We start from the raw sequence: 16,395 nt of genomic DNA, 5'->3' as shown, positions 1-16,395 counted from the left end.
TCAGAAAGGGCTTGGTCGGGGCTGTTTAATATAAAGGGTTGAGTTTGTGAATTTTTTTTGAGACAGGGTCTTGTTATGTCATCCGGGCTGGAGTGCACGAACAGCTCACTTCTGCATCTATCGAACTCCTGGGCTTGAGTGATCCTCCCACTTCAGTCTCCTGAGTAGTTGGGACTACAAGCCTGCACCACCATGCCCAGCTAATTTTTTATTAAATTTTTTTGTAAAGATGGGGTCTCACTGGTTTGCCCATGCTGGTGAATTAAAAAAAAAAAAATACAACGGGTCCTCACTTTCTGCTTTGCTGTATATCTGAGTCAGCATTTACATCTCCATGTATAGGAGATCATTTGAAAATAAGTTTGAGGCTGGGCGCAGTGGCTCATGCCTGTAATTCCAGCACTTTGAGAAACTGAGGTGGGAGCATTAGTTGAGGCCAGGAGTGCCAGAGCAGCCTGGGCAAAATACTGACATCCTGTCTCTCCAGAAAAATTAGAAATTTAGCTGGGCATGGTGGCATGCGCCTGTGGTCCTAGCTACTCTGGAGGCTGAGCTGGAGGATTGCCTGAGGCACAGAGGTCGAGGCTATGGTGAGTTATGATGGCACCACTGCACTTTGACCTTGTTGACAGAGCAGGATCCTGCCTCTCCAAAAAAAAAAAAGCTGGAATATTTGAAGATATAATAACCATTCAATAATGGAGAACCCTAGTACTTCTTGAATTATTGTAATTTGTGTTTTGATGAGAAAAACAGGCATTGTGATTTGCTGTAAACACTGTTTAAAGGTAAAGAACAAAAGAAATACATTTGTAAGTTGTTTAAATTACTTAAACATGGGGCAGCATAATGTAAGATGTTGTTATGAATATGAGCTAGATATGCATGGCATTAATTTTAAATTGAGTTTTAGGTTCAGAACACAATTGCCTGGTAATAAGCATTTAAATCAAGTACTTAAAATCTAGTTTGTGGGAAAGTCATTATGGCACTACATGATGCCTTGTACCTGCCCATCTTGCATAGTTCTTGCCCCTTTCCTAGAATCCGCCATTTCTCCGAAGACCTCTGGTCCTTTTATTGCGAGAATGATGCAAGAAGCCACAGCTGAGTGCTAGGTGTGTTTGTTACTGCTAGCTTGTCATTTTTATTGACAGCCAGGAAATATGTGTGTATAATATCAAGCAGTGTATATACACATCTGTAATATTTCTGTAATATTTCTATATATGATCACTTACATATCTGTGGTAAACTAAAAATGAGTTCCTACTGATGTCTCCAAGTCTAATCTGTTGGATCATTCTAGCCTCCTTCTCTTGCTTATCTGTGAATTTTCACTCCAACATTGAGAAACCTGATACCTGCTATCCACCATTGAGTTACTTGTTTTATTCCAGTATACATATATAGCAGTATCAAGATATTTAACTTGCATTCCTGGGGAAAGAACTTTATCAACTTTTGTGCAGTTCCTTTTGCGTATTTTTCCTTTTGCAAATAAAAAAAAATTATTTATCTTTAAATTTTTGATAGAGACACACCTTACTGTGTTGCCCAGGCTGGTGTCAAACTCCCGGTCTTAAGTGATCCTCCTGCCTTGGCCTCCCGAAGTCCTGCGATTATGGGTGTAACCACCCCAGCCCCTTCTGCCCATATTCTTAGAGACTCCACTGATTTCCAAAGTAGCTTATGTCAGCATTTTCCCCCCACTCTGTTCAGTGAGGTTGTTTCATGTGTTTGTAATACTGTTAGATTCTTGTCACATCTGCTTTCCATCCTGGAATCTTGCCCCTGCCCAATGATATTTTTAAATTTGCATACTTTGAAGTTCACACTTTTCATTGCAAAGACCAATGGGTTTTGACAAACGCATAATGTCATATATCCACCATTATTGTATTACCGTATACAAAATAGGTTTGACTTAAAAGCATCGTCTGTGCTTCACCTATGGAATTCTGTGTCCCCTTCTACTCCAGGCACTCACTGTCTATGGTTTTGACTTCCAGAATGCCATAAATTGAAATCATTCTGTGACTTTTTCATACTGGCTTTCTTTCATTAGCAACATATGTTTAAGATACATATTTTCATGGTTTGATGACTCATTTCTTTTTTGTTTTCTTTTCTTTTCTTTTTCTTCTTTTTTTTTTTTAATACAGGGTCTTGCTCTGTTGTCCAGGCTAGAGTGTGGTGATATGATTATGACTCACTGCAGCCTCAACCTCCGGGGATCAATTGATTCTCCCACCTCAGCCTCCCAAGTAGCTGGGACTATAGGTGTGTGCCATTGTACCTGGCCAATATTTTTTCTACTTTTTTTGTGGAGATGGGGTCTTTCTTTCTTGTCCAAGCAGGTCTTGAACTCCTGGACTCAAGTGAGCTGCCTGCCTTAGGACCCCAAGTGCTGGAATTACAGGCATAAGCCACTGCACCCAGCCCTCATTTCCTTTTATCACTGTATAATAGTCCATTACATGGATGTCTCACGGCTCATTTATCCTTTCTCCTGTTGAAGGACATCTTGGTTGTTTCCTGTTTGGAGCAATTATGAATAAAGCTACTATACACATTTACATGCGGAACTTTTTGTGGACATAAGATTTCTACTCATTTGGGTAAATACCTAGGAATGTGATAGCTAGATCCTATGGTAAGGGCATGTTTAACTTTGTAAGAAACTGCTAAACTGTCTTCCAAAATGGCTGTATCATTTTGCATTACCACCAGCAAAGAATGAGAATTCCTGTTTTACATCCTCGCCAGTATTTGGTATTGTTAGTTTTTGGATGTTAGCCATTCTAATAGGTGTGTGGTGGTATCTCATTGTAGTTTTAATTTGCAGTTCCATAATGATATGATGTTGAGCAGTTTTTTAAGTGCTTGTTTGCCATCTGTGCATGCGTATGTGGGTGTATGTGTGTGTGTGTATATATAATTTTTTTTTTTTGGTGAGGTATCTGTTCAGATCTTTAGCTCATTTTAAAAGCGTAGTTGGTCTTACTGAGTTTTTAGAATTATTTGTGTATTTTGCATACAAGTCTGTAATCAGACTTGTATTTTGCAAATATTTTCTCTTAGTGTTTTTGTTCTTTTAACAGTGTCTTTCACAGTGGACAAATTGTTAATAGAATACTAGCTTAATTTTTTCTTTGAAGGATCATAAATTTGGAGTATGGAAAAACTGATTGCCAAACTAAAGGTCGTATTTCTTCCTTTTTGAATTGGAATATTTTCTTTCTCTTTTTGTATTAAAATTATTTTTTAATATTGAGTAGATATTGGGTAATGATAGTGGAGTTTTTTTCTTTTTTTAAAATTTTAAGTGGAGGAAGTGTCTTCCTATGTTTCCCAGGCTGGGCTTAAACTCCTGTCCTCAAGCAGTCCTCTTACTTTGGCCTCCCAAAGTGCTGGGATTATAGGTGTGAGTCACCATGCCTGGCCTGAAATGGAATATTTTCTACACTCTTATAACAATCATTTTATAATTCTAATAACATTCTCTACATTTTTATAACAATCAAGAAAAAGTCATTAAGTCCACCCTATTTCTAAGACTTCATGGCACACATCTTTTAAACATACCCATTGCAAATGTCATTTTAGTTAAAACTTGCTTGCTTCCTTAGATGCCTCTGCTGTTGTTTCCTAATTTTTGTTTCAGATTTAAATTTTGGTTTTGAATTTGCTTACCAGTTTACACTTGATTGTATTTCTGCCTGCTTTCCAGTTACCCAATTATTTCCTTTTTTTTTTTTTTTGAAACAGTCTTGTTCTATCGCTCTGTTGCCCAGGCTGGAGTGCAGTGGCTTGATGTGGGCTCATTGTAACCTCCGCCTCCCAGGTTCAAGGGATTCTCATGCCTTATCCTCCCCAGTAGCTGGGATTACAGTGTGTGCCACCAAGCCCAGCTATTTTTTTTTTTTTTTTTGTACTTTTAGTAGAGACAGGGTTTCACTATGTTGGCCAGGCTGGTCTTGGACTCCTGGCCTCAAGTGATCCACCGGCCTCGACCTCCCAAAGTGTTGGGATTACAGGTGTGAGCCACCACACCCAGCCTGATTATTTCCTCTATGCTTTTTGCTGTTTCTGTTTTTGCTATTTATTTATGGCCAGAATGGTTTATAATGTAAATCATTATACTTTCCTTGTCTTCTTTGATAGCCTACCTAAATTCAGATGAGAAATGTCTTATATTCTGCATCTGTTTTTTCTTATTTTAAACATTTTTTGTAGGACATGGTCTCACTGTGTTGCCCAGGCTGGTTTCAAACTCCTGGCCTCAAAGGATCCTCCCACATTAGCCTCCCAAAGGTGTGAGCCTGTGTGCCCAGTTCGTTTTTTTTTTTTTTTTTTTTTTTTTTTTAAAGAAAGCAGGGATCATTCGTTAAGAAAAAAACCTGAAGTGCCTAATAATGGCCTGTGATTTTTGTTAAGTGTACAGCTAACAGAAGTATTTGATGGAATGATTTCTTCTGCTGGAACTTAATATTGGAATTGTTCTTTACTTTTTTGTTGTGCTCAAGATTAATTGATTTCTGTAGTAGGGGCCTGGTTAGGGATTATTAATTTTAAACAAGTGCTTTAAAAATTACTCAGAGGATTTGATGCCAAGTTCAGTGTTTAAACTGGTAAAGTGTCTTAATATTTTATGTGTTTGAAGCTATATTAACATTTTATAGTTCACAATATTAGCATTGCTAAATAGGTTATACATATCTGAACTGAACTTAAATTGTAAGCTCATTAATTAAGATACATTATGTTTCAGCTGGGCGTGGTGGCTCACATCTGTAATCCCTGCCCTTTGAGAGGCCGAAGTGGGCGGATAACAAGGTCAGGAGTTCCAGACCAGTCTGACCAACATGGTGAAACCCTGTCTGTACTAAAACTACAGAAGTTAGCCAGGCGTGGTGGTGGGTGCCTGTAGTCCCAGCTGCTCGAGAGGCTGAGGCAGGAGAATCACTTGAACCTGGGAGGCGGAGATTGCAGTAAGCTGAGATGGCGCCACTGCACTCCAGCCTGAGTGACAGAGCGAGACTCTATCTCTAAAAAAAAAAAAAAAAAGATACATTATGTTTCTTTAACGTTTTGTTTATCTGTTTACTTTTTTTGATATACCTCTTAAACAGATTGGTTAGTTAAAACAGATGTCCTGGGGGAGGAAGACAACATTTGCTGAACTGTATGGTTTTTGATAGGCTTCTTGGTAGTTTAAATGGGAAGAAAATTTAAAAAATTGGCAGATAGAAAGGAGAAGGCTTTTAGATTATAAAATAGCATGATAAGAAATTTGAAACTGACTTGGGGGCAGAGAAGTAAAATATATAAGCAGGCGTGTGTGTGTGTGCGCGTGGGGTGGTTGTTGAAACATGAGGAAAAAGTGGCTGGAAAGGGAGGAGGAAGACTGGTAAGAGGCGTGAAAAGCTTGTATGGGCGTTTTTGAGACTACCAACAACAGCATCAGGGTGTAGCAGGCAGCAGATATGCAGACCTTGTATATATTGGGAGTTGGGTACTTAGTAGTTGTAAGTGTGTGGGATGAATATGGTTGGAGGTGTGTGGTGACGAGTATAGTATAGAATACATTTCAGTTCTAGGAGTGTTGTCCTTGGACAGCGTTGTATTTGATTGAGCAAACTTTTAGCCAAAATACTTTATAGTAACAGGATAAAAGCGTTCAACTTTCTCTAAAGAACAGAATCTACAGGTCTGGGGAACAGAAGAAGAAACAACCCCAAATTAAAACTGTAAATCTTTTTTTAATACAGCTTATGTTTTTAAGTAAAAACAGCATAAATTATTCACACATTTGCAGGTACTTTTACCTATATCTAAATTTTTAGTGTTATCCCATAATCATTTTAATTATTTTTTTCAGAGAATTTACCTGATTTTTGTCCTTTCCGTGAAATTTAAGTTTCATCTTAAACTTAAAATAAGCTAGTAAATTATTTCATGATTCCATTTCCACATTCTCAGCACATTTTAAAAAAATTGATAACACTATGTATTTTATTGTGTACAATATAATGTTTTGAAGTATATATACATAGTGGAATGGCTAAATTTAGCTAATTAACAAATGCATTACCTCACATAGTTATTTTTGTGGTGAGAGCACATATCTACTCTCTTTACAGTTTTCAAGAATACAGTATATTGTCATTTACTGTAGTCACCTTGCTGTACAATAGCTTTCTTGAAATTTATTCCTTCTATTTGACTATAATTATGTGTCCTTTGACTAACATCTCAGCATTTCTGCCCTAGGCCCTTAGCCTCTGGTTACCACCATTTTATTCTCAATGTCTTCTTCTTCTTTTTTTTTTTTTTTTTTTTGAGATGGAGTTTTGCTGCTGTTGCCCAGGCTAGAGTGCAATGGCGTGATCTTGACTCACCACAACCTCTGCCTCCTGGATTCAAGCAGTTCTCCTGCCTCAGCCTCCCAAGTAGCTGAGATTACAGGCATGCACCACCACGCCCAGCTAATTTTGTATTTTTAGTAGGGACGGAGTTTCTCCATATTGGTCAGGCTGGTCTTGAACTCTCGACCTTAGGTGATCCACCCACCCCCGTTTCCCAAAGTGCTGGGATTACAGGCGTGAGCCACTGCGCCCAGCCTCAGCTTCTATGAGATCAATTTTTTCAGATTCCACATATGAGTGAGACCATGTCGTGTTTGTCTTTCTGTGCCTAGCTTATTTCATTTAACATAATGTCCACTGGGTTCACTCCTGTTGTTGCAAATGGCAGGATTCTCTTCTTTTTTATGGCTGAGTAGTATCCCATTGTGTGTATGTGTGTATGTATATACACATTTATCCTTTGATGGACAGTTAGATTAATTCTATATCTTGCCTATTTCAAGTACTGCTGTAGTAAACCTGGGAGTGCAGATATCTCTTCACATACTGATTTCATTTCATTAGGATATATGCCCAGTAGTGGAATTGGTGGATCATATAGTAGTTCTGTTTTTAATGTTTTGAGGAGCCTCCATATTGTTTTCCTTTTTGGCTGTACTAATTTTCATTAACACCAACAGTATGTAAAGGTTCCCTTTTCTCTACATTCTCACCAGCTTATCTTTTGCCTTTTTTGATAATAGCCGTTCTGACTGGGGTGAAGTGCTTTCTCATTGTGGTTTTGATTTGCATTTTCCTGATTAGTGATGTTGAGCATTTTTTTCTTACACTTATTGACTGTGTGTCTTCTTTTGAAGAACATCTATTCAGGGCTTTTGCCCGTTGTTTAATTGGATTATTATTACTATTTTTGTGCTATTGAGTTATTTGATTCCTTATCCTTTTTGAATGTTAGTCCCTTGTCAGATATATAGCTACATGCAGAGGAATGAAGCTAGAACCTTGTCTCTCACCATATAGAACAATCATCTCAAAGTGGGATTAGAGAATTAAATATAAAACCTAAAACTGTGAACCTACTATAGAAAGAAAACATAGGGGAAATGCTTCATGACATCAGTCTGGGCAAGGACTTTTGAGTATGACCTCTAAAGCACAGGCAACGAAAGCAAAAATAGCAAATGGCATTATTGTTACTTTCTTAATAAAAAATTGTATTAGAAGCATTCAGAATTTTAACAAAACAGCTGGAGCTTTTTGTTTTTGCAGTTACAGAGTGGTATTTAGTTAACAGAACAATTATTTCATATAAATTGCATAGAGACAACAACTGAAGATGAAACTACCATCTTCATATGTAACTGATTTGTGCTGTGCACCAAGTACCTTTAAATTTCCATGCCATTTTATAACCCCCATACTATACCAAGAAGGTTAGTGGCTATTGAAAATACCGCCAGGATAGGACTATCTAAAGACATGTTTGGTAGTGTATTAACTGTACAAAAAAAGACACTGTACACTTCGAAAACAAAAATATACAGCCTTACATTTCGATTTTTTCTTCAAAAAAAAAAAAAAAAATCCTGCTAGAACCAACTGATTTGTCATCATCATGTTTATCTTTATTTTCCTCCTCTTCCTCATTCTCTTCATTTTCCTCATCTTCGTTCTTTTTCTTGCTTTTTTTTCCCAGCTTTGATGACTCCTGTTTGTTTTCGCATCAGGCTTTCCTTTAGCTTGGTATGCAGTAATATCCTTCTTGTATTTTTCCTTCAGCTTCAGAGCCATCTTTCCGTAAGGTTGCTTGTCATCTGCAGCAATGTCATCTGCATCTCTCCCAGTTTCTTTGCAATATATCCAGTGGATAGGCCAGGATGTTTACCTTTGATTTTTGGCCCATACTCAGAAAGGAACAAGAAAAAGTCCAAATAAAGGAGGCCCCTTGGGTGTGTTGGGATCCTTGAACTTCTCTTTTGTTTTCCGTTTAGGAGGGATGTAGGTTTTCATTTCTCTTTCATAATGGGCCAGGTTTGTCTTTCCCTGTCTTCACATTTTCCCTTCTCTTGAGCAAACATGGTTTTCCATGTCTTTGAGCACTTCTTAGAAGACCCTTAGAAACTAACTGAAGCATCTGGGTGCTGCTGCTTGTGCTCCTCCTGGCAGGTTTGCACAAAGAATGTGTATGATGACATTTTGTCTCTTGACTTCTTTGGATTTTTGCCCATGTTCAGTTATTTTTCCTCAGCAAGGCATAGAGCTGCTCAGTGCCTGTCTGGTTTACACTTGCCCTGGGGTTGTTTCCGTGGAGCTCAGTGTATGCTGACACATGGGATTACATCAAACGGAGAAGCTTCTGTGTGGCAAGGGAAACAGTCAACAGAATGAAGAGACGACCTATATAATGGGAGAAAATATTTGTAAACTATACGTCTAACAAGGGGTTAATATTTTCATTCTTTCTGAATCAATAATTTATAATAAGTTTTTTTCTTTCATTTTTATGTGGCTTTTCCTAGACCTTGGATTGTAACATGTAGTTCCTGCTATGTAGCTTTCTGCACGTTTATAATTTTAATAGTTTCTCTTGGAGCTTCCCAACCTGTTTCCCCACCCTTCACCCCGGTATTGACTAGAAATCTATCTCAGCTCTTACTCTTTATCCCATTGTGTCCACTCTTGCTCGTTTTACCTGCCTTGGTATCTAACCACCTTTTCTGTAGAGATACCTTTTGACCACTTCTCCATTTCTTTTGCCCCCCTGCTTCTCATTGCCTTTAACTAAAACTCTAGATTGGATGTCTCATGTTGAACACAGTGAAACTGACTTCCTTATCTTTCTCCCTAACTCCTCCTTCATACTTACCTTTGTAGTCACTGGGGAAGGGATAGTCATAAAGCGTGGCAGTGAAAGAGATTGAATGTGGACTGACCTTTAACCCATTGTTCCCCAGCCCCACGGTTCCTCTCCCACTAGTGTGAAACCATACAGCTCACTTGTTATTCTTCATCCTTCTTTTCTCCACTCTTGCGGATAAATGTCTAACTAACTATAGTATGTATGAGCTACTGTAACCTTTTCAAAAGTAGCTGCCTATTCCCTCGCTCGTCTCTGTATCTTCAAAGATATTTCTTAAGTTATTTTATTACTTTCCTGGAAAAAAATCACCTAAGGATAAGCATTTCAGTGTAAAATTTTGAAAAGTTGTGAAAAATTTGTGTAGGTAAAGGATCAAAGCACATAGTGACTAGTGTTCTGGTAATGCATGACAGTAACAACTGAGCATCTGAAAGGTCAGAATTCCTGTTTACTGTGATGGGAGATACCATGGGGTGAGCATATTTGGCAGAGCTCGGGTAGGGTAGAGATGGGAATTCATTTTGGATGTGATAAGTTTGAGGTATTTATTGGACCACCAAGTAGATTTGGTTATTATGTATCAATAGTCTTTTAATCTGGAAGAATACATTCCCTCCGTTGACAGTACTTTTTTGAAGAGTTCAGATCTGTTGTCTAATAGAATGTCTGACATTCTGGATTTGTTTGATTGTTTTCTAGTAATTGCTTAAGGTGAAACATGCTTTTGACAAGAATGTAACATAGGTGGCATTGTATATGTTTTATTGCATCACATAGGAGGCATATCTTGTCAGCTCGCATTAGTGCTGTTTGATCATTTGGTTAAGCTTATGCCACCACATCTCTCCATTGTTAAGATATTTTAACCTATTTAATATTAGTAAGTAGGCTGGGTGTGGTTGCGCCTGTAATCCCAGTACTTTGAGAGGCAGAGGTGGGTGGATCACATGAGCCCAGGAGTTTAAGACCTACCTGGGCAACATGGTGGAACCTCATTTTAAAAAAAATACAAAAATTAGTAGGGTGTGGTGGTGTGCAACTGCAGTTCCACTACTCAGGAGGCTGAGGTGGGAAAATTACTTGAGCCCAGGAGGTGGAGGTTGCAGTGACCCAAGATTGTATGGGTGCACTCCAGCCTCTGTGACAGAGTGAGACTGTGTCTCAAAAATAAATAGCCGGGTGTGGTGGCTCATGCCTGTAATCCCAGCACTTTGGGAGGCTGAGGCAGGCCGATCACCTGAGGTCAGGAGTTTGAGACCAGCCTGGCCAACATGGTGAAACCCCATCTCTCATAAAAGTGCAAAAATTAGCTGGGCATGGTGGCTCATACCTGTAATCCCAGCTACTTGGGAGGTTGAGGCAGAAGAATTGCTTGAACCCGGGAGGCGGAGCCTGCAGTGAGCCAAGATCATGCCACTGCACTCTAGCCTGTGTAACAGAGACTCTTGTCTCAAAAAATAAATTAATTAAGATAAAAAATAAAATAATTAGAAAGTAATCGGGGGACAAATGTATTAGGACACCTAATAACTTTTAACATATGTTTTTATTCTCTTTACCCATTCAATACATACACTTGAAAAACAGTTCTTTCATCTTAACAGTTTTATAGTAGAAGAGTTGTTTCTTATATAATCAGAAGTTTAGAAAGATGCTTGTCAGAATGAAAAATAAGGGACAAAATGAAGTTGAGACAGTATGGAAGTACAGTGGGAGAGGGCAGTGGTAAAGCCAACCTCAGTGGCTGTTGGTGGTTGTGTTTGCATGTGTTTGGAGGGTGGTGCTGACCACAATCTTGATGTATAAAACTTTCCTGGTTCCTTATAGCTGTTATAAAAAAAAGTTTTGCTTTTAAAAATGTAAGCAGCATTATATTCTTAGTCTTACTTCAGCGATCTTGGTTTGAGTTAATGAACTTTTTTTTTTTTTACAGATTTAAATTGATACTGGTGTACATCTCCTTGTTCTAAGGTAATTTTTTATTTTTTGAAACTGTATTGTATTAAATTTATTAGTCAAGTAGTTTGTCTGGAAAGTAAATTTCAGTTACTACAGTTGTATCAGTGACTGACTTTACCACCTGGCCTTACAGGCTTTTCGTCATAGAGAAGATTGTTATCCTCAGGAGAATGATGGTTACTACACCTGTAGTGTACAATAATATGCTCAGTACTTGTTTGCTATAGAAAATTAGTAGATTGTTATGGAACCTTGGGTTTACACATTTTTGGTAAATCTCAGTTTGCCTTAGGATCCTTGAGCATTGTGTTGAATGTATTAGTTTCCTAGGGCTGCTGTAACAAATACTACAAACTGGGGTGCTTAAACAGCAGACATGTATTTTTATTCTCTCACTGGTCTGGAGGCTGGAAGTCCAAAATCAGTTTTGGCAGGGCCATGCTCCCTTGGAAGGCTCGGGGGAGAATCCTGCTTTCCTCACCCCTGCCTGGCTGCTGCTGGTTGCCAGCAGTCCTTGATGTTCCTTGGCTTTTAGCTGCTTCACTCCACTCCAGTTTCTGCCTCTCTCTTCAGATGGTCTTCTCCCTCTGTAGCTTTCCTCTCTGTAAATCTCCTTCTCCTTTTTTTCTTATTTATTTTGAGACAGTCTCACTCTGTCACCCAGGTTGGAGTACAGTGGCAGGGTCTTGGCCCACCACAGCCTCAAACTCCTGGGCCCAGGAGATCCTTCCACCTCGGCTTCCCAAGTAGCTGGGACTACAGGTGCATGACATCACACCCAGCTAATTTTTGTAATTCATGTAGAGGCAGGGTTTCGCCATGTTGGCCAGGCTGGTCTCAAACTCCTGGGCTCAAGCCGTCCACCTGCCTCAGCCTCCCAAAGTGTTGGGATTACAGGTGAAAGCCACTGTGCCCTTAATCTCCCTCTCTTTATAAAGGCACCAGTCATTGGATTTTGGGGCCCACCCTAATCAAGTATGACCTTGTCTTAACTTGGTTACATCTGCAAAGACCCTCTTTACAAATAAAGTCACATTCACAGATCCTGGGGTTAGGACTTGAACTATCTTTTGGGGGAACACAATTCATCCCCAAACAGGTGGGAACTGGCTCATGCTGTAGTGATATGAGGGTGCAGTGATCATTTAAACCTATAATGCTGTGTTCTAGGAGGTACTAAAATATTTTGGAATTGGTATAGAAATGAAAGTAAATGCATATTAGTTGTTATTAGTGAACCTTTCTAAGAAGGTGAAGGAGGTTTGAGGGAGTCATGAAAGGAAGGAAAGTTTTTCTCAACTCTTGTGTCTACCTAGTTAGTGTATATTTACTGTTCCAGTTACTGGCTTTTGTTTTGGTCATAAGTGACTGAAAAATGTAGATTACAGTTAGAATGAAAGTGTTTTTAATGTGGCAGTGCATATAATATTCACATGTTTGCTTTTTGGGGTTTGAGATTTGAAGTAATGTTCTTTAAATGGCCTATACTGTATGATGCTTGTGAGTAAATACCAAATCCAGATTGCATTAACTTTTTTCTTCATTCTCTTCCTCCATTTAAATAAAACAGCTATATTCATCCAACAAACCATAAAGCCATAATGTGGTATAACATCCTTTTTGAGAGGTGAATATTATTGAATGAAAATGGCTGACAGAAGTGGGAAGATTATTCCAGGACAAGTGTATATTGAGGTGGAATATGATTATGAATATGAAGCAAAGGATAGAAAGATTGTGATAAAACAAGGGGAGCGGTACATCTTGGTGAAAAAGACCAATGATGACTGGTGGCAAGTCAAGCCAGATGAAAACTCCAAAGCGTTTTATGTGCCAGCCCAGTATGTGAAGGAGGTCACGCGCAAAGCTCTAATGCCACCTGTTAAGCAGGTAGCTGGTCTACCAAATAACTCCATGAAAATAATGCAGAGTTTGCATCTTCAGAGATCAACAGAAAATGTGAACAAATTGCCTGAGCTTTCAAGTTTCGGAAAGCCGTCGTCGTCTGTTCAAGGAACAGGTCTTATTCGTGATGCCAATCAGAATTTTGGACCCAGTTATAATCCAGGTCATACTGTCAACCTGAGCCTGGACCTGACCCATAATAATGGAAAGTTTAACAATGACTCACATTCTCCTAAAGTTTCCAGCCAGAATAGGACACGCTTATTTGGTCATTTTCCCGGTCCAGAGTTCTTGGATGTAGAGAAAACTAGCTTCTCCCAGGAACAGTCTTGTGATTCCGCAGGAGAAGGCTCTGAAAGAATACATCAAGATTCTGAATCTGGTGATGAACTTAGCAGCAGCTCCACTGAACAGATACGGGTAAGATTAAAAATAGAATGAGGAAACACTTGTACCACCCTAGTGAAAATATTACAGTTTTTCTTTTAATTGAAATATTTATAAGAGTTAAGACTTGTTTTGCTTTGTATTTTCAGAGTACATGGGTTCTATCCTGATTTAAAGATCTAGAAAATATGTAAAATAACTTGTGGAGTTCATAAAGGATCACTTTTTGGTTTTCGTAATTATTCTTATACCATGACAGGACTAGATCTACTTTAAGTGTGGAAACTTCTTTTTCCCTTTTCTCTATTGATTATGTATAAGGCAGAGGGGATTTACTTAATTTACTCAGTGATGATATTTCTTCTAATAGAAAAAATTTTTACTCTTTTCTACCTGTACCCATTTTGACTTGTTTCCAAGAAGTCTTCAGGTAATAACTGGTTATTTGAGGAAAGATGTCATTGGAATATTAACTGCTAACTTTCGTCTTGAGTGTCTAAGTATCCACAGCTGATTTCACTGAATATTAGCCTGGAAAAATTTTTGTGTTCCTGGTTCTTTTTTTTTTTTTTTTTTTTTTTAAAGACAAGGTCTTGCTCTGTCTCCCAGTCTGTAATGCAGTGGAACAGTCATGGGTCACTGCAGCCTCGACCTCCTGGGCTCAAGCGATCTTCTCACCTCAGCTTCCCCAGTAGCTGGTACTACAGGTGCATGCTGCCACACCCAGCTAATCAAAAAAAAAAATTTTTTTTTAGAGACAGGGTCACACTATGTTGCCCAACCTGGTCACTTCCTGGCTCAAGTGATCCTTCTGCCTTGGACTCCCAGAGAGCTGGGATTACAGGTGTGTGCCACTGTACCTGGCTTTTTTTTTTCTTTTTAAACCTTTCTTTTGAGATTAGATCTATGCCATTTTATTTCTCGAGTGAAGACATTTTAAAAGTACTTACGTGAAATTGAAACTTGAATATATTTTGGAAAGTGTAACTTTAAGTGAATGTACAAATTAATGAGTTTTTGGCCTGAAGCTCTGTTGTAAGATTATTCATCAAGTCTGTGAATAATTGTGAAGTGTGCCCTTAGGTGTGGTCTGATTGTTATGGAAGTATATTCTTTCTGTAGGTTGTAATTTTCTTGTGACATTTTGGAATGGAAATAGGAAAAAGGGAAGACTCTAGAAAAACTTCTGGTGTTGGAGATCAAGGAAGCTACGTGAAGTAGCTCTGTCAGTTTATCATCGTGTGTCTTAGTGAGTTTTTGTTCAGTCTTTATGTGATACTCTGACATAGAATACATAGTCTTTCCTGGAATTTTTCTATATGTAGCTCCTCAGGGAACTAATGGGCCTCAGGAAAGACACAGGATTTCATCCAGCCATCACCACAATTTCACACTTCAAATTACATTTTATATTTATGTACACATGCAATCCTATGTTTTTTTCATTACAGTCATCTTAAGTTCACTGCCCTGGAGTTCCATGGCTCCTAACCTCTCGGAGCCATAACACTGTTTGGAAATCCTATTAGATTTCTCCAGTCAGCCCTCTTCCTAACTCTCCATGGCAGCTGTTTCAGACCTTCTCCATTTTCCTTAGTTCTCTGATTCACTTACTTTCCCCTGCTTTCATGAGAAGATAACCTTGCCTTGCACTTTACAGCAAATAAGAAAGCCATGGGATGGAAACTACTTCAGCTTTGGGGAGCACGTGGTTCGTACTACTGGCTTTAGATTGGAATCTGGTTCTATATCACTTGTCAGCTGTGTGATAATTGGGGAAAATTACTGAACCTCTGTGTGTTTTAGTTTCTTCATTTAAAAATGGGAGTCACAGTGTTCTTGAGGCACATAATAAATGCATTATGTATCTATTGATGTTTAATAAACTACCCCCAATTCAAGTGGCCTAAAATAGTAAACATTACCTCTTGGTTCCTGTGAGTCACTAAATCAGAAGCAGCTTAATTGGGTGATTCTGAAGGCGAGGGGTGTCTCCTGAGTTTGGGGCTGGAGGGACTGCTTCTGAAGATGGCTCACTCATGTGGGACTGGTTGGGCTTCTTCATGGCTGCTTGTGTGTTTCTAGTTTTCTTCAGATGGAGCAGAGAGAACGTGGTAGACATTGCACTGTCTTTTAGTCCTCATCTTTGAAATTGCTCACTGTCATATCCTATTGATTGTGCAGTTCAGCCCTGTTCTGTGTGGGAGGAGACTGTACGGGGGTGTGCATATCAGGATTTGAGGATCATTGAGGAACCTCCTTGGAGACTGACTATAAGTATGCCATAAAATATAGCTGCCATTATTATTGTTGTTGCTTCTGTTATTCTTTCCACCATCAGATCTATAAATACACTTGTATCAGTAGTCCTCTTTTCCCCCAGTACAATGCAAGTGTTTCCTGTGCAAAGAGCATTCTCTTCGTTTTCACTCTTCCCACATTTCACACACCTTATGCCAAAGATTATAGTATTATGCTCATTAGACTTGTTGTTTGTCAACTGTTTTCAGCATTTACATTTGCTCATGTTTTCCTCATTTTAGTAAAGCTCTTCTTCAACTCCACCTTCCCCTCAGAGCATCTTTTATCTTCCTTTACCTTTATTGGCAACCCCTGGAAAGACTGATATGTATTTGCTTTTCTGCACTTCCTCATTTCCCACTTACTTTGCAACCTCTCCAGGGTGGTTTCTGGCTCTACCACACCACCCAAACTGTTTCTACTAAAGATACTCATGGTTTCATTGTTGATACATTTACAAGGTGGTTAAAAGAATTTTAGTGTGCCCCTGTAGTCCCAGCTATGCAGGAGGCTGAGGTGGGAGGTTCACTTGAGGCCAGGAGTTTGGGACCAGCCTGAGTGATATAGTGAGACCTCGTCTCTAAAAAACAAAAACCAAAAAACCCCACAAAA

At 38.9% G+C, this 16,395-nt stretch overlaps 1 protein-coding gene across 6 annotated transcripts in view; it reads left to right on the top strand.

Moving 5' to 3' along the window:
- ARHGAP12 (Rho GTPase activating protein 12) overlaps nucleotides 1–16,395 on the top strand; it is a 126,415-nt gene that overhangs the window by 12,883 nt on the left and 97,137 nt on the right. For all 6 annotated transcript variants that reach the window (XM_030940737.1, XM_030940735.1, XM_030940734.1 and 3 more), the window contains exons 2-3: nucleotides 11,165–11,202; nucleotides 12,761–13,515. In XM_030940737.1, coding sequence (XP_030796597.1) covers nucleotides 12,832–13,515 — 684 coding nt within the window. In that variant the 5' untranslated portion in view covers nucleotides 11,165–11,202; nucleotides 12,761–12,831. The remainder of the gene's footprint in view (nucleotides 1–11,164; nucleotides 11,203–12,760; nucleotides 13,516–16,395) is intronic.

The sequence above is a fragment of the Rhinopithecus roxellana genome, chromosome 11 (genome assembly GCF_007565055.1).
Source record: "Rhinopithecus roxellana isolate Shanxi Qingling chromosome 11, ASM756505v1, whole genome shotgun sequence".
NCBI lineage: Eukaryota > Metazoa > Chordata > Mammalia > Primates > Cercopithecidae > Rhinopithecus > Rhinopithecus roxellana.
Note: the sequence above shows the minus strand (reverse complement) of the source record. Positions and strands in the feature narration are given on the sequence as shown.